General features: G+C 45.3%; 1 protein-coding gene across 3 annotated transcripts; it reads right to left on the reverse strand.

The window, feature by feature from the left end:
- Positions 1 to 421: 421 nt before the first annotated feature.
- On the reverse strand, positions 422 to 19,045 carry LOC127688787 (glutathione S-transferase alpha-4). 3 transcript variants are annotated; one of them, XM_052187769.1, is made up of 7 exons: positions 18,873 to 19,045; positions 9,371 to 9,477; positions 8,259 to 8,310; positions 6,452 to 6,584; positions 4,963 to 5,104; positions 2,432 to 2,563; positions 422 to 713 (listed from the first exon to the last, which is right to left on the reverse strand). In XM_052187769.1, the coding sequence occupies exons 2-7, from the start codon at positions 9,455 to 9,457 to the stop codon at positions 591 to 593; spliced, it is 669 nt and encodes a 222-aa protein (XP_052043729.1). In that variant the 5' UTR covers positions 9,458 to 9,477; positions 18,873 to 19,045; the 3' UTR covers positions 422 to 590. The 3 variants fall into 3 exon arrangements, with proteins under 3 accessions (XP_052043729.1, XP_052043727.1, XP_052043728.1); XM_052187767.1 differs by lacking the exon at positions 18,873 to 19,045 and adding an exon at positions 17,962 to 18,053; XM_052187768.1 differs by lacking the exon at positions 18,873 to 19,045 and adding an exon at positions 10,149 to 10,185.
- Between the last annotated feature and the right edge of the window lie 4,973 nt (positions 19,046 to 24,018).

Consider the following 24,018-nt stretch of genomic DNA (forward strand, 5'->3'; position numbering starts at 1 on the left):
AGAGTAAATCCTGAACTTCCATGGTTCTTATTGCTGGAAGAGCACTGTCTGATGTGCAACATGTTTTTCTTTAATAGAATTTCAGAACAGTGTCCCAGACATTCCTTCTGCTCCCACCTGAGCATAGGTTTCTAGACAGCACAGTGATTCCCAGCACTGTTCGCCCTTAATTCCAATCCCAAATTCTCAGAAACCACTTAGATATTGAAGGGGTCCTCTGCTCTCAGGTCCAAAGTCACCTCCACCCCAGTTCCAGTCCTGACCTTTATACAGACACCAAGAATAGTGCCCCCTTTAGCTCAATGTCCTGAATATGTCCATCTACCACCTTCTTCATAAGGAACTCTAGTTTCATGACATTTGTAGACTGTCATCCACAGCTGACAAGCTTAAAACAAAGCAAACACCTCTCCAACAAGCATAATTTTTCACTGTATTTAATTGGTATTTGTCATTGTGGGCAGAGTGGCTGTGTGGTTTGAAGCTCTTGACTCCTGGGATCTATACCTTGCTTCTGGACTGCTCTGCAGCTGGCCTATGGTGACGCTGCGATTGGAACCTTGCAGTAGTCACCTTAAAGCATGCTACCACTAGAACTTCAGGACGGTCCTGACCACCTCAACATAGTGGTCATCTGGAGGAGGCTTCCTCTGACTTCCGGGTTGCAGGAACTTCTTAATTGTAGGAATGTTGCTGATTCTTGTTTTAAATGCCTGAAACAAGAAACAGTGAAGTGAGAGGCCCCGTAGCTGTCACCACCATTAGCAAATCAGGATTTTGTTCTAAGAGAAGGTGATTTTCCGACAAGATACTCTGACTATGCTTTCCCATTCTTATCTTTCTCCTCCCAGATCCTCTCACATCCTCACCCATTCAACACCACACCTCCATCCTCTCTCTCTCTCTCTCTCTCTCTCTCTCTCTCTCAAAAAAGGCAAATAAAAGACAAAAAACAGAAATAACACAAAAAGAATAAACTAACAAAAGAAAAAACTAAGAAATAGCAGGAGAAACGCATATACATGCAGACAGATGCGCACACACAAACAAAATTCATAAAAACATAATATATAGGTAAAAGACCAGTAAGGGGGCCGACATAAAACAGTAAGAGACCAAAACAAAACAAAACAACTGACCACCACCAACTCCAAAGCCACCACTGAGTTTTGTGTTGGCCATCTATTGCTGGGCATGGAAACTGCTCTTAAATGTGGTTTGTATTTCCAGTGCAACTAATTAGAAGAAACTAATTAGAAACACTTCTTTTTTTTTTAAACTAAACATTTCATTTATTAAATTCATAGTTAATTATTATAGTCTTCAGGCACATGAAAACATCTCATTTCTGAAACAGTCTGCAGTCTGACAAAAATAACAGAAACTTGTGTGTTTTCCCCTAGAGAAACTTAATTTTCCTATAAAGATAAATAAAACAAAACTCTGGATATATCATTTCTGAAGAAAATAACTGAAAAAAAAAACATTTGGTAGTCATTACAGAAAATGCTACAAGCAAAAGAAATTTTTCATTGATTCCCAACACTCATGTGATAGCTGGTAGGCATCCATTACTCCAATTTCAGGGGATCAAATTCTCTGGTCTGACCTACTCAGGTATCAGGCTCAATATGGTACAAAGATATACATCAGAGCAAAATAGTTGGGGAGGGTGAGGGACTTGCTGAAACAATATATTTCATGGATACTTGGAATGACTATTAAAAACAAAACAAACAGACAAAAAACAATTTATTGTCAAAGTCCTCAGCCACATTGTAGAATTTTGGGGGATGTTTGCTCCAACCTACCACAGTTCCAGTTTTTAAATCCTGGGTCAAAAGCGCAAAAACAAAACAAATACAATATTTTTTAAAGTCCCAGAAACACTGTTCTTAACAGACAACACCTAGTGGTTTTCTCTGAGAGAAATGTGGGGAGCTAGCGCAAAGGCCAAGTAACTGTGGCAGTCGCGACATTCTTCCCCACAAGCCGGGGTGATGCAACCAAAAAAAGGCCCAGCCTCAGGACCACTAAAGGTGACCAGCGCCATCTCAGGCGCCAGGAGGGAAGAACAGAAGACTAATATTCTTGCTTCAGTGAGTAAAAATGTTCTGAGTACTGAAAAACGGTCCTGAACGTTCTGATAGTTTTACAACTATGAGGGACTGAACTAAGACTTCATGCATGCTAGCCACGTGCTTTATCTGTAAGCTATGTGCCCCAGCAGTTTCAACGTTCATAGTGGAACCTCAAACCCCCATTTTCCCAGCCTACAAAGTTTCATTCCCTGACAGGCCCTAGAGTGTGAGTGAGAACAGAGGGCCGGAGTGAAGGTAACAGTGCTTCATGAGACGGTTTCAAGTTCAGCTGCGAGGTGTGTCTTAGCGCAGGCCTTGCTCCAGCTGCACCTCATGGGCTGTGTCCTCACCTGCAGCAGCGGGAAGTCGGACAGCACAGGAGCATGGAGTTCCTCCACCATCAAAATGACTTCTAGCAGCTGGATGTCTGCCCAGCTGAGTTGGTTGCCAACAAGAAAAGCCTCTCCATGGTCTTTTAAAATCTCCAGAAAAGAAAAAAATATATTTTAATGGAAGGAATGATGATTTTGCCTATCTGTAGGCTTGTACTGAGAGGTTCACTGACGTCTTTTTTGGTTCAGATCTCCAGGCCTGACAAGAAAGGGGGAAGTCAACCCTCAATTGTGACCCATCAACTGGTACACTCTCTTTGGGAAAGGGTCAGTGAGCATCAAGGCCCTTGTGTGGCGAAGTACTGACAATCTTTGAAAAGCACAGGGGAAGTGAAGGAAAAGTGTACCCACCAGGACAGAGACACGGGAGCTACAACTATCGAGAGCCCGGCTGCTGTGACACAAAATAAGTCACCAGTGGAATTAGAAGGCCATACCGGTGGAAAGCAAATATAAAAAGGACACCACAATCAGCTTTGAGGAGTAAACACATAAAAGATGGTTCATGCCACAAAGAGGGGAGAATACATGTGAGAACCTGGGAAAGGGTCTAGATAAATGTCTCAGTGATTCACTGCACATACACCTTCTGTAACTCCAGTTCCAGGGGATCTGACAGTTCTTTTGGTTTCCATGGTTACTAGATACATACACGATACATAGACATTCATTCAGGCAAGGAAAAATACTCATACAGATAAAATAATTTTTTAAAAAAATCTAAATAAAAAAAGTAATGATTAGGAAAAGGTCTTAAGCAAGAAAGTAGTAGAAATGACATTTGCTAATGCCAAGTAGTAGTTACATAGAACTTCTGCTTTAGAACATCTTCTAAGTAATAAGATAGTGGTATAAATATCCTCAATATAACCACAATTATCTATAAATGAAAAGAAAATACCTTTTATTTATATTGAAAAACTCGGTGGAAATTCATGAAACCAGTTCTTTGTGATGATGAATGGTTGTAGTTTCTGTTTGCAGTCTACATTTTTGAATAGTATCTTCAAACAAATTAAACACGATAAAAATTGAAGTCGTTTGAGTGAGAATGGCCCCATAGGCTCATAGATTTGAATACTTGGTCACCAGGGAGTAGAACTGTCTGAAAGGATTAGAAGGTGTGGCCTTGGGGGAGGCGTGTCACTAGGGCAGGCTCTCTCTGTCTGTCTTAATACATAAGGTCTCCTCCACCACTCCAGCACCATGCCTGCCTGCCTGCCTGCCTGCCTGACTGCCTGACTGACTGCCTGCCTGCCTGACTGACTGACTGCCTGCCTGCCTGCCTGCCTGACTGCCTGCCTGCTTGCCTGACTGACTGCCTGATTGCTGCCTGCCTGCCTGCCTGCCTGCCTGCCTGCCTGACTGACTGCCTGCCTGCCTGCCTGCCTGACTGCCTGCCTGCCTGCCTGACTGCCTGCCTGCCTGCCTGACTGACTGACTGCCATTATGCTCCCTGCCATGGTAGCCATAGATTCTAACCCTCTGAAACTGTAAGCTCCAAATAATTCTTCCTCCTATAAGTTGCTTTAATCATGCTGTCTTATTATAGCAAAAGAAAAACAGGGTCAAATCTCATTACGAATGGTTGTGAGCCACCATGTGGTCGCTGGGATTTGAACTCAGGACCTTCAGAAGAGTAGTCAGTGCTCTTACCAGTTGAACCATCCTCACAAATACAGAGGCAGATGCTAGCAACCAACTATTGGACTGGGTGTGGGGTCCCCAATGGAGGAGCTGGAGGATGGTCCAGAGGAGCTGAAGGTGTTTACAGCCCCAAGGGAAGAACAATGATTTCAGCCACCAAGATGCCCCAAGATTTCCAGGGACTGAACCATCAACAAGGAGGCACACATGGTTCCTGCCAAAAATGTAGCAGAGGAAGGTCTTGTTGGGCATCAGTGGGAAGAATGGTCCTTGGTCAGGTAAAGGCTCAACAGAGGCCCCAACAAAGGGAAACAGAGGGGGAGGGAGGTGGGAGTGTGTTGGATGGAGGGACATACATGGAGGGGGAAGAAGGAGGGGGAGGGGTTGGGGGGTCTTAAGGGAGGGGGATATTGGGAAAGGGTTTACCATTGGCAATGTAAATGAAGATGATATTCAATAAAAAAAAAAGAAAAGAAAAACAGAGTCAAAACTTAAAAAGAAAATAGTATTTAAAAATATGAACCTGTGGGGGCCATTCTCATTCAAAATACCACAGACCCTCTAGCAGAAAAGCTGTGATACAGCCGTCTTTTTATATTTGCATTTGCTGTATGTTGTGTGACTATGTATGGAGGGATGTGTGGACCATGGCATGCGTGAAGAGGCCAGAGGACAACTTGCAGGAGTCGGTTTTCTTCTTCCACCATCTGAGTCCCCAAATTTGAAATCAAGTTCTCAGACTTGAGAGCTGGTGTCTTTACCCACCGGTGCCCCACCTTGTTTATCTTTTTGAACAATCTGATTCTTAAATATTCCGCACATCAGGAGGTATACACGCTTACCTTTTCAAAGGCTGGGAAGTAACGGGTTTTAGCTTTCGTCACAGCTAGAGCATAGCTCTCCTCTTTTTCCTGAGGGGATTTAAATGGAGCCCCGGCAATCATCATCATCAGGTCCTGGGTGCCATCCACATACATATCAATCCTGAAAACACACCAGAGAGTCCCATTGGAAAGGAACCTTGGACTGCAAGCTGGCTCGAACCAGATGAGAGAGTAGAGGCTCTGAAAACATTTGTTGAATGAAGGACGTATGAAAGGTAACAGGGGCCTGTAAGTTGAAATCTGCCACAAGCAGAATAGAATTATGATGGTTTAGAGATTATAAAAAATAAAGAAAGAAAACCGTATCAAAACAATGAAAGTGCATGGTATTCCTGCCATCTGCTTTTATGAGGAAGGTGTGGGGATGGAGAGATCGGCTGCTGGGTTTCTGAGCTTTGCTCATTCCTGTGTGACCTTTCTCTGTTTTCTCAATGATGGAACTTGGGATTTTCTGCTACCATAACTTCTCTATGCACTGACCACTCTGCCACTTCAGTGTTTGCTATGACGAGATCTTAGGGACCATTTACTTAACCCCAAATATAAGTTAAATTATCTTCTTTTTTTCCTTTTTCTTTTCTTTCTTTCCTTTTGCCTTAAGTCTACTTATCTACATAAAATTAAACCATTTGGTTTAATAATTTGACTATCCTTAGCCAGGTCTGGCACAGCATATACAGATATTTATGGTATATAGAGGCAAGGGGGCGGGGGGAACCTCCAGCTTTTCATCCTCCAGTATTTATGATGAGTCCTGTCAGGTCCTTCCAACTGTAGGTCTTTTCCCCAAGCTGCCCTTGTGACTGACTAATGAGTAAGGTGGAAATACGGGGACTCATTCTGGGTTCAAAGCTTATAATACTTACATTCTTCCACTCTTAGAACTGTCTACATGTCATGAGAAGGTTAGAGTGCCCGGATGTGGAGATGTGGCCTGTTCCTCCTGAACTGACAATCAGCCAATACCCACATGCAGAGCTCCCTGGCTAACTACTGGTGGGCAGACATATGGGTGAGTCTGGCTGGGATAATTCCAGCCTAGGTAAGACAGAAGCTACCCTGAAACCCGTAGATCGGTGCTTGCTAAGTGATTCTATTTCAAGTTGATAGCAAAATCGATCATCAATATAATGTTCACGACTTGTTTGCTGAATCAGTCATTTGTACCTTCATGTAAAATGTTCTAGTCAGTCATTTTCTGAGAACATAGTTTTCTAGGCATGAATATAAGAATCCTACGAGCTGACTAGTGTGGTTATATATAAAAAGAGGATGTGAAATATGTTCTTAGTCCAAGCTATGCCAACTCTAGCAATACACCTCCCCTTTGTTCCCTCACTCTCTCCCCTTAGTTCCTGTTGAAAGATGCAACCCAGTCAGGTTTCAGTTGGTGTGTGAGCACAGACGCTTGGTTAAATGTTTAGCGCTGGAAGGAACACTAAGGTACCTGAGTCTCTCCTTCAGGTCCTTCCCATACAAGTTGTGCTTGGCAGCGAGGTAGCTGAGGATGGCTCTGGTCTGTGTCAGTGGCATCCCATCTATTTCAACCAAAGGCACCTGGCCAAAAAGCAGGCGTCCATCTGGGATGCGAAAGAGATGGGTAAGATACTCATCTTCATTGGCTGGAGCCTACACAGGGCTTTTATATCACTCTCTCCAGGACTCCTGGCAGCATCATCAAAGAGAGGTCAGCTGTATGTGCACGTGGGAGAAGGGCTTTAGGGCCCACGGCTCCTTGGGGAGCTATTGATAGTTAATAGATTCAGGAAGAGGAGGGCTTGTATTCTTCAGTGGTGCAGCCACTTGTAAGTAACCTCCCAACCATGCTCATGCAAACAGTTCCAACTAAATTCAGTCATTTTAAAAAGAGAGAGATAAAAATAGGAAGGAAACTTCCTAGGAAGAAGCGTTCAGTAGGAGGAAGAGAGAAGAGAGGGTGATTGGGGGGGTGGGGTGGGGGGAATGTGATCAAAATATACATGAATAGAACTATCAGAATATTTAAAAGTAAAAACTGCACATGGTTTAGTCTTAATTCTATCCTTTGGTGTCGCACGCCTTTGATCCCAGCACTTGGGAGGCAGAGGCAGGCAGATTTCTGAGTTCGAGGCCAACCTGGTCTACAGAGTGAGTTCCAAGACAGCCAGGGCTACACAGAGAAACCCTGTCTCAAAAAACAAAAAACAAAAAACAAAACCTATCCTTTGTGCCATAATTTGATCAGTCTATTAAAAACACCAAGAAAAATAGATATGAAGCACAAAGGGTACTACTAGTCTCCTTACCCCGCTCCAAGACACCAAGACAATATTGAAAATTGTTTAGCTAGAGAGATACCTTAGTGGTTAAGAGTGCTGACAGCTCTTCCAAAGAACCCAAGTTCTATTTCCAGCACCCACATGGTGGTTGACAATTCTGGGGGATCTGGTGCCCTCTTCTGGCTTCCATGGGCACTGCATGCACATGGTGCCCCACATGTATACAGGCAAAACATTTATCTATGTACATAAAATAAACATAAATCTTTTTAAAAAAAAAAAAACAAAAAACCTTTTTTGGGGGGACTGGAGAGTTGGCTCAGTGGTTAAGAGCACTGACTGCTCTTCCAAAGATACTGAGTTCAATTCCCAGCAACCACATGGTGGCTCACAACCATCCGTGATGAGATCTGATGCCCTCTTGTGGGGTATCTGAAGACAGCTACAGTGTACTTACATACAATAAATAAATAAAAATCTAAGAGAAAGAAAGAAAGAAAGAAAAGGGGAGATCTTTAGGGGGAAAAGGGGAGGCTGGAGAGACAGCTCAGAGATTAAGAGCACTGGCTGCTCTTCTGAAGATCCTGAGTTCAAATCCCAGCAACCACATGGTGGCTCACAATCACCCATATTGAGATCTGATGCCCTCTTCTGGTGTGTCTTATTTATAATAATAATTTAAAACAAAAAGATAATGAAGAATTGTTTAAGGGAGTTGCGTGCTGAGCTACTCAGAACTAAGGAACATATATGATGCTGATTGAGGCCAGTGCAGTCAGATACTTGACATGTATGAAGGCTACAGAGATCATACAGAACTCGTACATTACTTTGCATCAGGAAGACAGGGATTAATACGTCAGTGTTTGTAGGAATGGCTAACCTTTTTGAGTAGTAGCTACCATTCCTGAGACCTGTGTTCTACATGATGAATATTTCCAGAAACAAGTTTTTTATTTTTTCCTATAAGACAGTGTTGAATAAACCGAGACTCACCCTTTAGCAACTTCTCATATTGTTCTCTTGTCTCAAGAAATTCTTCTTCAAACTAGATTGAGGACAGAGAGACATTGTTATAACTTTAGGATAGGAAACAGGGAGGGACATTCTGATACCGGTCAGAAATGCCTTATGGCCTTCAGAATAAAATCTAAAAGGAACCACAAAGCTGCCAGCTCCCCGCTATGAGTGTGATGGGGTGTGTATTTAGAGATTAGCTTTCAGCGTTGTTCAACCTTTTGGCATTGTGACATAGTGTGGTCATCTACTAATGTGTTGGCTGCATGCATAGCTATCCGGGATGCATGTGCCTGGGGAGGTGGGCGGCTACTGGTTGGATGAGACTGAAGACAGCATCTGGGCAGTTCACCTACATCAGGGACCCCAAGGCGCTCTTCTCCACCCTTGCTTTCCTCCTCAGCTAGCTCCTCTCTCAGTTCAAACCTTTGTCTTTGTCCCAGACTTCTCCAGTGACTTTCCCTCTTTCTTTTCCTCTCTTCTCCTTCTTTGGCTTTATAATTTCTCCTTCATATGAGGCCAAATTAAGTCTATGTTTGAGACTGATATATCCAAAGATCCTACCCACGTGAGGTTATGGTCATTTACTGATGGCTGAAGCTGTAATTAGCATCTATCTATAGCCATCTAAAGCTTTGTGAGGGTGTTTCTGTCCTTCACAGCTTGAGACAGGGTGGAGCAGATGACCAGACCCGAGAGGAGTCTCTATAGAGGGCAACAAAGACTGCATTCATCCTGGGAGAGAAGCAGTTTCTATTTCCATTTCTATAAAGTCCATGAGGGGACTTTGGAGTCAAGCAGATCTTACATCTGGGCCAGGGCTCCATGAATTCCATGAATCAGGTGCTGAGACCACAGACAAGGCCTCAGGAAACCAACCAATCCTAATGGAGGTAATGAGCTAGTCTTCCCATACTTCACTTCATCTCCAGGAACTTCAGAATATCCCCGGCCCTCCACTCCCCTCGTCCCAGGCACCGCACGACCGCACGACCGTGATCTCCCCCTTTTTCTTGTCTAAGAAAACAGGTGGAAAGGAAGGGGAGGAGGAGGAGATGGGACTTAAGCTACATCGGCAACCAGGACCTGACCTCCACTCCAGCCGCAGCCAGCAGCCAGCGGATCGACTCCATCTTTCCCCTGCCTTGAAAGTAGTAGAGCTTGGGTTTGGCTTCCATGACTCCTGGTTCACAATTTCCTAAAGGGAAGCAGTAAAAAAAAATATGTTTGGAAAACAAACTCCAACACGTCGTATGCTTCGCCTTCACTCACGGCCGAGACGAAACATGGTAGGCAAAGCTCCCGTGTGGGATGTGCAGACAGGAGCAAGCTATGGGGGAGGTGCACAGAAGCGGGACGAGGGTCGGCCTCAGGAGCAAGTGGTTACGACGGCCAGCGGCAGAGCATTGGAGTTGCTAGACAGTCAACTTCCGGTTTATTGATCGTAAACAACAGTGTTTAAAATTAGCCAATTAAACTGGGCAGTGGTGGTCCATGCCTTTAATCCCAGTACTCAGGAGGCAAGAATCTCTGTGAGTTCAAGGCCAGGCTGGTCTATAGAGTGAATTCCACAACAGCCAGGGCAACAAAGAGAAACCCTGCTTTGAAAAGCAAAACCAGGCCAGGTGGTGGTGGTACAGGCCTTTAATCCCAGCACTTGGGAGGCAGAGGCAGGCAGATTTCTGAGTTCGAGGCCACCCTGGTCTACAGAGTGAGTGCCAGGACAGCCAGGACCTTGTCTTAAAAAATAATAAAAGTAAAAATATTTTTAAAAAAAGCAAAAACCCATCAGACAAACAGACCGGAAAAGTAGCACATTTAAATGGGCATAAACGATTTGCTGTATGCTGTGTAAATGCTGTCACTCACAGCTTGCCATGTAGGATCGTGAAAGGCAGCCTAGTCGACGGTCATGAAACCGCGGTGACCCTGCAGGGACGGTAGGCGGTTTGACAGGCTCCTGACACACAAGGCCACAGCTCTCCATAGGTTTGTGGCCATCAGTCACATAAGGGCAATACCCCAAGCCCCTCCACAGGTAGAGGATGTGACCACAAGTCCCATAGGCTCAAGACAGAGCTCCATTTTAATGAGGCACCTAAAGGCCTGGAGGCTTAGCCAATAAACCTCTGCCCAGACATTCCTCCCTGCAAAAGGTATTTAACCTCAGGCCCACCCTGAGAAGTGGGGTATGGTTTTACTCATCACCATTCTCCACCATGAATGCCTTAAAGCCATGGACTCCTTTCATCTCGATCTGCCATGGGGAACAATGGAACAAGCCTTCACCTAAAGCCTAGTCTCCACAGGAAGCCTCTCAGCCTCCCAGCATGGCCTCTCCCAAGTCAAGCTGCCTGCCTGACTAACCAAGGACCCCTCCCCGCTGGGCCCAGCTGCAGCTCTCCCCTCTTTTCCCCTTCAGCCCCCACTCCATTCTCAGCTCTTCCACCTGGTGCCTGGGTTCTCACGAGCCTGACAACCAGCTCCAGCAGTCCCGGGGCCTCAGACTGGGCTCCCCCAGCCTCCACCAACAGCCCAGGATACCACAAGCCCTGCACAGCCGTACCCATCAAGGCATCAGTCATTGAGACTGACTCTGATATTTGGAGAAAGGAACCAGGAATTGATATAAAGGTTTCATAAATATCTGTGAAAAAAAAAATCTTTTCTAACACCAGCAAAGAGGCGGGCCTACTTGAACTGGACTATTCAGTGGGAACTGCGGGGTCTTCAGCTGCTGCCATAAGACTTTTTTTTTTTCCCAGATAAAAAGAGATCTATGAAATAGCATAATGTGTGTGCGTGTGCGTGTGTGTGTGTGTGTGTGTGTGTGTGTGTGTGTGTGTGTGTGTGTGAGAGAGAGAGAGAGAGAGAGAGAGAGAGAGAGAGAATGAGAGAGACAGGGTTTCTCTGTATAGCCCTGGCTGTCCTGGAACTCACTCTGTAGACCAGGCTGGCCTCAAACTCAGAAATCTGCCTGCCTCTGCCTCCCAAGTGCTGGGATTAAAGGCGTGTGCCACCACCACCTGGCTTATAGAATATATTAATCATAATGACAAGTTAGAAAATACCAAAGTAAAGCAGTGGTGGCACACACCTTTAATCCCAGCACTTGGGAGGCAGATATAGGTGGATCTCTGTGAGTTTGAGGCCAGCCTGGTCTACAGAGTGCAGGACGGCTAGGACTATACAAAGAAACCCTGTCTCAAAAAACAAAACACAATAACACACACACTAAACAAAACAAAACAAAAAGAGAAAGAAAATACCATATAGCTCACTTCATTACCCACTTCAATAGGTGGGTCATCTTGATAAAATTAAACAGAGAAATATCTAAATTAAATGGCACGACACATCAAATGGACCTATCGGATATCAACAGAGTATTCCAAAGTATTCTGTTGATATCTGTGAATACTTTGAATATTTTGTGAATACCAAAAAATTCATATCCTACTCAGCAGTTCATGAATCTTCTTTAAAATAGGCCATGGACTGTGACACAAAAGAAATGTTAACAAAGTTAGAAAAATTGAAATAACTCCATGCCGTCTACCAGACCACAGTGTAATAAAGTCTAAAATCAATGAATTCCTAGTAATTATACAAACTCACAGAGATTAAAAAACACATTACTAACCACTGGGTCAAAGAAATAATCCACAAGGAAATTTATAAAAAATTCCTAAAGTCAAATGAAAAATTAAAATACACACAACAATGTATGTTCTGGAAACTAGAAAGAGGACTGGAGAAATGGGTTACAGTTACGAGCACTCCCTGCTCAAACAATCCAGGACCCAAGTGGCAGCTCACAACTGTCTAACTCCAGCTCCAAGGTGATCAGATGCCCCCTGCTGGCCTCTTGGAGCACTGTATGCATTTAGTGCACTTAAATACATGCAGGCAAAACTTTAATTGTGCAAAATCAGTAAAATACAAAATTCTGAATTATTCTTAAACATGCAAACTGCTATCTTTTTCACTCATCACTTCTTCCGCGCACAAAACATAAAGTGGCCCCTGGGCACAGTGGCACACACCCCAGGAGGAGGCACGGGATCGTGAGCACACACTTCCAAGTGTCTGGTCATTTAGCAAAATGATTTAGCATTTACTATGTCTATAGGAAGCTTTATTAGACATGCTGTTCCTAATATGTTTTGATCAAATACATTATGGCCAATCAGATCAACCCCAAACAGAGAGATTAAGGTTTTTGTCAAAGGAAAAAAAAATGTTGTATATTTTTTGTTAAGTATACTGAAAGAAATAGTATCGCTAAGGCAAAAACAAACAAAATATCACATTATTGGCCTGCTGGGGGCAGGGGAGTGCAGTGGTAGAGCATTTGCCTCACAAGCATGAAGTGCTGAGTTACACACACACACACACACACACACAATGTGTGGGCACACAAAATGCAGCATTATGGGTGTTGAACAGAGGCTGACAGAATGTCTTAGTTTGCTTTCTGTTGCTATTTGTGTTTTGTTGCTATGATAAAAACGCTGACTGAAAACAGTTTATTTGCCTTACGTTATTCTAGATCACAGTCAGGGAGGGAAGTCAAGTCAGGACTGAAGCAGAGACCACAAAGAAACGCCCTCAACTTATTGGCCTGCTTCTCAATCCTTGCTCAGTCTGCGTTCTACAACAGAATGAAAGGCGAGAATGGACTTGAGAACCAACAAATCAAAAAAAAAAAAAAGTAGAATATTTTTGGCAAGGATCCAGGACCACATGGAAGTGGGCTACCCCACCCCACCAACCAGAAATCAAGAAAATGACCCAGCTGAGTGTGGTAGAACTTGATTTTAATCCCAGCCCTTGGGAGACAGAGGCAGGAGAATCTCTTGTGAGTTTGAGGCTAGCCTGATCTACATAGTCAGTTCCAGGACAGCAGGTACAACACAGAAGGGCCCTGTTTCAAAAAAAAAGGGGGGGGGGGGAAACAAAAAAGAGGTGGAGAGACAGAGACTGAGAGCATTCCACAGACTTGCCTACAGGCCAGACACTCTGATGGAGGTATTTTCTTAATTCAGTGTTTCCTATTCCCAGATGATACTGGCTTGTGTCAAGTTGGGGGTTTGGGGGTAGACATAACTAGCACACAGAGATTGTACACACATGTAAATTTGTCCAACATTACAGGATAGAAGCCTAAAGCAGGTCTTCAAATCCTTTTTTTCTTGATTCAACAATGTTTAATATAACCTAAGGATTGGTAATATAGAAAACTGCGTCTGTTTAGCCTTCAAAGAGTAAACCTAGGGGCTAGAAAGATGCCTCAGCAGTTAAGAGCACTGACTGCTCTTCCAGAGGTCCTGAGTTCAATTCTCAGCAACCACATGGTGGCTCACAACCATCTGTAATGAGATCTGATGCCCTCCTCTGGTGTGTCTGAAGACAGCTACAGTGTTCTCATATACATTAAATAAATATTATTAAAAAAAAAAAAAAGTAAACGTAGTTATCTCCTTGTTTAAAGGACGTTGTCAGGGGCTGGAGAGATGGCTCAGCAGTTAAGAGCACTGTCTGCTCTTCCAAAGGTCCTGAGTTCAAATCCCAGCAAACACATGGTGGCTCACACACATCCGTAATGAGATCTGCTGCCCTCTTCTGGGGTGTCTGAAGACAGCTACAATGTACTTACACATAACAAATAAATAAATCTTAAAAAAAAAATAAAGTACATTGTCAGAATGAACAAAATAAGTGCAGTAGAAATACTGATTTTTGTCCCCAGGAGCCGTCAAGAACAAAAAAGACAGCTTGTCCTGGATTTCATTCAAACGTTGGCAATTCTGATCCACACCCATCCTCTCAACTCTGGTTTCTTCTTCCCAAGAGCTGGTCAAGTGTGCACTCAGTTCAGCAGAGCTAGTTCACCAAGTGAGCTTTTTGTATGCTGATCCTGGAGTCGAACCCCACCCACAAGGATTCAGAGAACGCACCCCTGGGTGCAGCTCCTCAACCCAGAAGCCAGCACACAGCTCAGCTGGACTGAGCAGAAAGTAGCCACCACGGCTAACCGTGTAGACGAAAAAGAAGTACAAAATCTTCTAGAAAATGGAAGAACGCATGCCGGGCAGTGGTGGTGCAAGCCTTGCCTTTAATCTCAGCACTTCGGAGGCAGAGGCAGGTGGATTTCTGAGTTCGAGGCCAGCCTGGTCTACAGAGTGAGTTTCAGGACAGCCAGGACTACACAGAGAAACCCTGTCTCAAAGAAAAAAACAAAAAAAAAAGAAAATGGAAGAACGCTTCTCCTAGTACAACTGTGAGAGTTAGGCCACAGGAACCCACTCAGAGTTCAGCTTAAGCAGGGCTTAGTTCCAAGGCCAAAAGACGAAGGCATGTGCAAGTCACTAAACAAAGAAACCTAGCAACCTAAAAATGGCCCTTCTCCATCACAGATTACGGCAACATTTGCTTGTGAGAAAAGAAGTCAACCTGGCTTCTGTTAGAAGCGGGCAGCATTCTCCCGAGCGTGCTTGGAGACCAGCAGCAGCAGTTTCTAGGTGCCCGTTAGGAAGGTGTAGGTCTGTGCTGAGGAAACGGCTCAACTGTAAAGAGCGCAGAGGACCCGCTTTATCCCAAAACCCACATGGCGGCTCACAACACTCCGTAACTCCAGGCCCAGAGGATCTGACAGCCTTTTATGGCATCCTTGGGCACTGCACACGTGGTGCACAGACATACACACAGACAAGACGTCCACACACAATAAAATGACAAAAAGAAAAGAAATTGGAAGACCTGCCCAGATGGAGTATGGGAAACTGCGTTTAGAGTGAAAATTCAGTCAGCCTTCCCTGGGTGGGGGGGAGGGTCAGTGGTCAGCATGTGACCCTTGTCTACTCTTCCCGTGAACTGGATCAACATGGGTCAGCTAGCACAGGCACCTGCGTGAAACCAACCTCTCCAAAAAGCTCTCAAGTAGTTATGTGGATTTTTACTGCAGCCACACCACACTCCTGTGGGACACAGCACCTCTGTGGGACAGAGGCTCTGACCCAGGTGTTTGTATTAAGTATCTCTTCCCCATCTTCCATACTCAGAAACTAAACTTTTTATCTCTTTTTAAAGATTGATTTATTTTATGTATATAAGTACACTGCAGCTGTCTTCAGACACACCAGAAGATCCCATCGGATCCCATTACAGATGGTTGTGAGCCACCATGTGGTTGCTGGGAATTGAAACTAAACTTTTTATTAATTAAGTGGATTGGTTTATGTTCACAAAATGCCAAGGGTTTATACACTTGCTTAGATGAAAACGTAAAGCCAAGAAGGAGACTCTAATCTACCTAGGTCCCTGTAGCTGTGCAAGAATGAACAAAGTGACCTGCTGTGTGGTATTTAAAGTCTGAGAAACAAACCAATAAGCATGTTACCAGAGCTTGCTTCTTCCAGAACCCCCGCATCTCACCTTAGCACAGCTCCCTGCATGAGCAGGACCGGGAGGAAAACTCCGGTGTTTGATCATTTGGGCTAAGTCTTCCGAACACATGGAGTAGACACAGTGAAGCACAAATGGCACTCTAGGGAAGGCACCTGCTTCCTTTTAAAGTAGGTAAAAAAAAAAAAATGAGATTTTCCTAGGGAGAATGTGTGTGTGTGTGTGTGTGTGTTGCTCGCATGCATGTGAGGACGCCCAAATACTAAGTATTTTCAAATTCAGTTAAAACCCCACTTATGTATTTTGGCTAAAGTCATCCGCTGGGTCCTGGAAAATGTATTTATTGTGAGTGCTCTGCTGCACATGCATCCACACGCCAGAAGAGGGCATCAGTTCCCTTTACAGAAGATTGTGAGCCACCCTGTGGTTGCTGGGAATTGAACTCAGGACCTCTTGGAAGAGCAGCTGGGGCTCATAACCACTGAGCCATCTCACCAACCCTGATTAGCCAAAATAAGCGACAAAGGGGAGAGAGAACCTGTAGAGACCAGCTCCAGTAGATAGGCATGGCCCGCAGTTGAGGGATGGGGCCACCCACTCATCTAAAAATTTTTAACCTAGAAATGTTCCTGTCCAAAGGAAAGACAGGGACAAAACATGGAACAGAGACTGAAGGGAAGGCCATCCGGAGACCACCCCACCTAGGGATCCACCCCATCTGCAGACACCAACTCCCCACACTATTGCTGATGCCAGGAAGCGCCTGCTGACAGGAGCCTGGTACAGCTGTTCCCTGAGAGGTTCTATCAGCACCTGACCAATTCAAATGCAGATATTCACAGCCAACCATCAGACTGAGCCTGGGAACCCCAATGAAGAGCTAGGGGAAGGACTAAAGAAGCAGAAGGGGATTGCAACCCCGTAGGAAAAACATCAACTAACCAGACCACCCAGAGCTCCCAGAGGCTAAACCACCAACCAACCATGACTCCAGCTGCATATGTAGCAGAGGATAGCCTTATCTGACATCAGTGGGAGAGGAGGCCCTTGGTCCTGTGGAGGCTTGATGCTCCAGGTAGGGGGGATGCTAGGGTGGTGAGGCAGGAGGGGGTGTGAGTGGGTGGAGGAGCACCCTCATAGAGGCAAAAGGGAGGGGGAGAGGGAGGATGGGATGGGGGGAGTTGTGGAGGAGTATCCGGGAAGGGGGATATCACTTGAAATGTAAACAAATAAAATGATTTTTTTAAAAAGTCTTATGCAGGTCTGGAGAGATGGTTCAGCGGTTAAGAGCACTGACTGCTCTTTCAAAGGTCCTGAGTTCAAATCCCAGCACCCACATGGTGGCTCACAACCATCCGTAACAAGATCTGATGCCCTCTTCTGGAGTGTCTGAAACAGCTACAGAGTACTTACATATAATTAATTAATTAATTAATTAATTAATCTATCTTTAAAAAAATCTTATGCATTTACTTTTGGAGTTATAATGTATGGGGGTGTTTTAGTGTGCCCAGTTATACTTAAGCTGTGCACAGACAACACAAACCTGTCCATTGATAAATGCCCATTTGCTATTTTCTTCAGAATTATGAAAGACTAGGAGTTAGATTCCTCAGTAAGCAGACACACAGGGAGAGGGGCCGCGGATACTTGATGAACTTCCAAGATGGCTGGCTTCTTCTGCACCGTCCTGGCTGAGACGAAAGCCTGGCCCCTTAGAAACGAGGGCCTGGCAGGCTTCTGTCTCCCACCAGCAGGCCCACTGCTGAGGAATAACTCTGCCAGTTCTAGGCTGGATTAAGGCTGGTTTACACAAGGCCAGAGACGTACGGAGTGACGGACCCTAAATTAGGGGAGAAAAGTTCTTCGGAGACTAAACAAACAAACGAACAAACAAGCAAGAGACGGGGCGGGGGTGGGGGATGGGGTTAGATTTTTGCAGCGTCTGCGTTGCAGGTCTTTTACTGTGTCTGCTGCATGTGGGTGGGTCCTTGTCCCCAGCAAGCCCCCTTCTTCAGCTGCTGATGCTCTGCTGCTGTTTGCAGAGTTTGAGATTTCTTCACTGCTACCTACCAGTTGCAGTTGAACTTTCTCCTGCCTTGTAATTACTTAATTGGCAGAGAAAAAAAAAACGAACCCTATCAAGACCTCTAGGCTGGACCAATCACTTATCTACTATGCAGAAAAGTTTGTGCCTTTTATTTGGTCTAAACAAGCTTTGAGACAATGAACATCAAACAAATCGCAAAGTTAAAACAATTGCTGACGCACTCACCTTACACTTGTGGGATTTTGTCTCCAGGCACTAGAGAAAGAAGTGGTGCCGCGAGCGGAAAGTTCACGGTCCTTCTGGTCTATTTGCAAGCCCCGCCCGCCAGCCATTGAGCATACAGGAAAAGCACACGCCCCCTAGGCGCGTTGGTTAACGCTTTGTTCCCCGGGCGAGTGGCGGGGGAAGAACAGGTTTGCTCTAGCAGTTTTCACTGGCTCATTCGACCAGCATTACGGGGTACACTCTTTCCGAGTGCTGACGCTACAGGGTGGGCATGGGGACTCCAATCCCTGTGCTCGCAGTGTTTACATCCTCTATGCGGGAGCCAGTAATATAAACGGATAGTTAAATGCACTATATTCGAAATAACCTTAGCAGCAACATATTGAATGGACAGAATTCATCGTAGGTCAACCAAACCACGAGGTACAAGAGAGAGGAAGGACGCATTACGCTGTGGTCCATTCTTGTGCTGCTAAAACAGATACCAGAGACTCAAGACTTTGTTTTTGAAAACAAATTAGAGGCATACAGTTCTGGAGGTTGGGCCAGCCAAAACTGAGGGGCTTTCGCTTGCTGAGGATGGAAATTTGACTGCCCAGAGTTAAGTGAAAGAAAAAAGGTGTGTCCCTCTTAAGGACCGAGAAAGGGATAAACTCAAGCATTCATCTCAGGGGTGACTCCCGGTGAACGCTTTGATGAGACTTTGCCCCTCCCTCTCTTTCTCATTAAAGACGATCGCCCCCCACCCCCACCCCCGCTTTCATTTTACCCTGTGGAATGAGGCGGGTGGTTAGAAAAGAAGTAATTGCCATTCCTGGAACAGCCCCAGGCAGCACAAAAAGAACCGTTTGTAGTTAAGGGCATAGCCCTGTCCTTGAGAAAGAGAGGTTTAATCACAAGCAGGAACTCACCCAGTTTGTCTTTGCTGTAAGATGGCCTTTAAGCCTAAAATGGAGGCAGGCTAGTTCTTCAGCACCAAACCGCTCCTTAGCGATACTAATTCATTCTTGACAGCCGAGCCCTCATCCACCTCATCACCTCTTAAAAAGTGCTGCCCCTCAAAACAGTTGTGCTAATGCAAAAATGGGTTAAGTTTCTGTAACAGGCTTGCAAAAACATATTTTAAAGAGACACTTTGTGTCTCTCAGTCCGACTATCAGACTATTGAAACAATGGACGTCAAGGAAAAGGGACTCTCCCCAGGAATCCAGTCAGAGGAGGATCTTGTCTCCTGGGAACCATTTCTTTGGCACAGTTTCTAACAGCGAGGCAGAGCATCTTACAAGATGAGGCTGAAGCACAGAAAAGCCATGAGTTGGACTGGAGAGATGGCTCAGAGGTTAAGAGCACCGACTGTTCTTCCGAAGGTCCTGAGTCCAAATCCCAGCATCCACATGGTGGCTCACAACCATCCATCTTTTGATCTGGCCACCTCTTCTGGTTCATCCAAAGACATTGACAATGTACTTACATATAATCAATAAATAAATCTTTAAAAAAAGAGAGAGAGAGAGAAGCGATGAGTCAGTCATCCGATACGTGACCACTGCCTAGACCAGGACCGCTTCAATTCGCATACCTGAGGCTCTGTTTAAACTCTGAATTCACTTCAGTACCTGAAGACAGACTTGAGTGGAACTTGCTCTGCAGACTATGTTGGCCTCAAACTCACAAAGGTCTGCCTACCTTTGCTGGGATTAAAGGTGTGCACCTCCACTGCCCCAGATCTTTCACTTTTATTTATTATATGTACTTTATTATATATTTATTATATATACTGTAGCCACCATGTGGTTGCTGGGATTTGAACTCAGGACCTTCAGAAGAGCAGTCAGTGCTCTTTTACCACTGAGCCATCTCTCCAGCCCCTTGCTTTTTACTTTTAAATGAGCTCTTTTAATCTGCTTATGGAGGATGTGTGACCAGACCTGACTGAGGAAGAAGCTGGTCCTCTTGGGAATCTGCCACCTTTATCATCTACCCACAGTCCTTTTCCCTGTCTGTCTGCCTCCCAGGGAGTCTGCCTAGAGTCTACACTCTCCTACTCTCTCACTTCCGCTTTGGAACGTGGAATTTGGGGTGAACTAAATCTATGTTCAGGGACCGTATCATCCAAATTTGGCTGTAGAACAATCATCTTAACTCTTTAAGGTGAGAGCAGGCTTTGGTTTGGTTTGTGGCAAAGGATCCTGGGAGGATGGTGAGGATGATGAGGCTTGCAAGAGTTGGGGAACTTAAGAAATATGCAAGACTCATGAAACTACTCCTTGAGGTTAAGTTGGTAAGGCAGTTATGAGAGAGAAGCAGCCTTTGCAGCTGACTTCAGGCTGTCCAATAAGCTCTGGATGCGGCTCCCATTACCCATGCTGAGGGGCACTTCTCAGTGACCTGTCTTGTCTCCCTTACTCCAGTAAGTGATCCCTCAGTCAGCTCCTGTAAGTAACCATGGTAAACTAAGTGGTTTAACAAGATAAACGGGCTTCTAGATAACTTCCCTTTTGCCCTATCTTGGGTGAATAGACATTGTATTTTTCCATGGAAAATCACAAGTGGCACCTGAACAAGGACTTATAGATCCAAAGATGTGCCAAGAGAAGCAATCTTATGCTTCCTGCTATGGGTAATTAAAAAAAATCTCACCAACGACAGGGAGTGCTGGAGCATGTGTTTAATCCCAGCACTGGGGAGGCAGAGGCTGTCAGATCTCTGTGAGTTTAAGGCCTGCCTGGTCTACAGAGCAAGTTCCAGAACAGTGAGGGCTACACAGAGATACCCCTCCCTCAAAAACAAACAAATCTCACTGAGGCTAAGCTGTCCAAGGGTGGGATGTCCTTGGGGGGAAATCATAGGGTGGCTGTCTTCCTCTAGCTGTTGTGGGGTCATTATGCCCAGTTCTCAGGAACCCCTGAAGAATGCCAAGAATTGCCAAATCCAATGTAAAAACACAGAGAGCCTTTATTTCTTGAGTCAGACCAGGATCACAAGCCTTTCCCACTGCGCAGGTTAGGGATGCGATGTGTCCATGCCCGTGTCCATGCCCGTGTCCATGGGCTCGGAGTGCATATAAGCCCGTATGCATGAGCAGGGATCCTTGAACGTTGTTGGGGTTATATAACTGGGGAGACGACAAGGGAAGACCATCCTTCAAACCCGTTAATGTCTGTTCAGATAGCGGGGCGGAACTGTGCAGCTGGGGAGGGGACCTTCCTGACCTGGGAAGTAACTTTATGGGGCTATCAGGAGCTAGTGTACTTTTACAAACTGATCACCGCTGTCTGAAAACACTTAATTGCCTTTCTCTCATGGTTCAAGAGCCTTATGATTTCTCTTATCATTTCAAGGAAGTTTGCTCCCCGTTCCCTTCAAGGGCAGGAGTCATCTGCACCAGAGAACTGCTGGTTATCTATCAAGGGGGGGGGGGTGTTAGCCTCAGTGACACAGATTTGTTGCTTTTTGTCTGTTCCCAAAGCTGGCATCTGCCACCCCCTGCCCCCTCCCACCTTTGGGGGTGGGGGGAGTCGTTACAGGGAAGGGAATGCCACCATGAAAAAGGGAATTGCAACATTCTGAAGTCAGACTGGATCTCCGTTTGCCCTCTCCAAAGGCTGGAGGCAGCTATGCTCCAAAAGGGGGAAGGGAAGCTGTAACATCGCAGGAAAGTTGCAGAGGCAGGTTATTTCTGCAGGGATCATTCGGTATGGGGTTTCGGTGGTTTGGCTGGGCCCCATAGTGGGATGTGATCTTTATGTCACGGAGAGGGGCTTCAGGGGCTCTATGTGATTCAGATGAGCACACAGGTTGGGGTCATGGGGGGAGTAAAACATTTAGGAGTGGATGAAGACAAGGGAAAGCAGATAAGGGGGCCTATCTAGGTCACTCAAAAGAACAGACATGTGGCATGATTTTTTGTCAAGGCAGAATTCCAAGGGAAAGGATTGTTCTGTGTTCTTTTGCCTCTGGAAAGCTTGAAGGCCTCAATGGGAGTTTAATCAGGGGTTAAAGTAGAAAATACAACTGAGCAGGTGAAAAAGATTAGGGCGTAACCCATGTGTGTGGTGTACATTTCTTTCCTGCAAGAAAGTGTACTGGGGTGGAAACTGTACACCCTGAGCTAAGCCATTTTAGCAGCCAGAGGTGGCTGACAGAGAGGCTATAGCCATGGTCCTGGGCCATGGCCTGTCAGAGACAGGGAGCTGGCTCCAGTAACAGACGTAGCAGGGAGAGCATAGCGCTCCTCTACTACTATCCTGGCCTGAGCCAAGCACTATGAGCCAGACCTGTTGAAACTAAAGTGTATGGGAAGATATGCTGTTGTGACGGCAGCGGCAGCGTCTGGGAGTGAGGGAGGGTGAGCCGTCCTCCTCCCACACCGCTGCTGTACCTAGCTCTGCTCTTTTGACAATGATGACAGAAATGAAGAGATGTTTCTTTCTTTCTTAAAAAGATGAATTTTTATTTGTGTGTGTGTGTGTGTGTAGCATGTTTATGTGTAGCATGTGTGTCTACCACATGTGTGCAATGTCTACAGATCCAAGAAGAGGGCATCAGTTATACTGGAATTGGAATTCCAGACAGTTGTGAGCTGCCATTTTAGTGCTGGGAACCAAACCAAGCTTTGAATTGCTGATGCAACTCTCCAGCCTCTGAGAGAAAGAGAGAGAGAGAGGAGAGAGAGAAGAGAGAGAGAGAGATCTTTTTATTCTATACTAGACTTTTAGTAATATTTCCTTTTTACTATCCCCATAATTGGCATTTGATTGTAACAGATGACAGCAGACATTCAGAAATGCTTCCCATGAAAAGGTTCCATTATATATTGCTAACCTTTGAGAGTTCTGCAGATTTGAAAGCATATTTAGAACAAAAATAAATAAATAAATAAATAAATAAATAAATAAATAAATAACAACCCCAGCAATTCCAGAGTTTGGATGAAGACATCCTTTTGTAAGGTAGAAAAGAAGAAAGGGAAATCCCAGAGGCGGCCCTAAAGCTGCCAGGTAAGAATCCCAGTGCTGGGCTGGGCGGCTACCTCCAGAGGAGCTGATGACCCAGGCCCTGAGGCCCCACAAACCACCAAGGCTATTGACTACGCTGTTGATCGAATACCAGAGCTGGAAGGAGCATACCTACTGCTGAAGAAACTGCGTTCTTTTGTTGCAGGACTTGGAGAAATCAAACTAGCACTAAGCTGGAAGTTTCTTCCTTGATGGAGACTTTTATAGTCGAGAAGGTAATACACAGGCTATAAGGGGGAGCGCCATTGCTGGCATTGCTGCTTAGCTGTGAATCTTGCATCCTACACTACCAACATGACAGGCAAGGTAGCAGAGGCAATAATGCTGTGGCTATCCTGGGTGCAACTACTAGTTTCCAGTTGGATTTAAGGAAGCCATGTTTGGTAATGTAATCCAGGCCACAATCCTGCAGTTCCAGCAGGGAGGCTACTGCTATTGTTTACGTGTTGAACTGTCCTAAACACATGTTTAACGTAAAATCAGTCTGTTTTGACCACAGATGACTACTGCTTCCAGCCTGTTGTGGAGGGGAATGTACTTTCTGTGAAGGGGGCGGGGTGAGAGATGGAGACTCATAACAGGTCAGATTGTTGAGAATAAGTGATTTGCTTGGGGCATGGGAGGTCAAACGTCAGCTGGAAAAGGAACAAAATAAGTTCCACCCTCTCCAAGGTTTGGGAAACACTGCAGAAGTGAAGGCAGAGAGGATGAATAAGAAAGGGGCGGGGTGGGGCGGGGCGTCGCGAAAGGGGTGGGGCGTCGTGCAGAAATTCCATCCAGTCGGAAACTTAACCTCGCAGAGGGAGCATTACCAGACTCAGGGAACTCACGAAGTTTGTAAGCCACATGAGGCGACTAGCTTAAGCTACAGAAGCAGAAAACAGTTGCTGGGGGAGAGGAGACTTACACGGAGCTGCCTTCAAACAATTACTGAACTCCAGTAGCTGCTGTGAGTCATTTCTCATGCCCGAGTGGTGTTTTCAGTGATCGTACGCTTCTGTAAGAAACCTCCCAAGCAACAATCCAAAAACCAAAAACC

This window comes from Apodemus sylvaticus, chromosome 7, assembly GCF_947179515.1.
Source record: "Apodemus sylvaticus chromosome 7, mApoSyl1.1, whole genome shotgun sequence".
NCBI lineage: Eukaryota > Metazoa > Chordata > Mammalia > Rodentia > Muridae > Apodemus > Apodemus sylvaticus.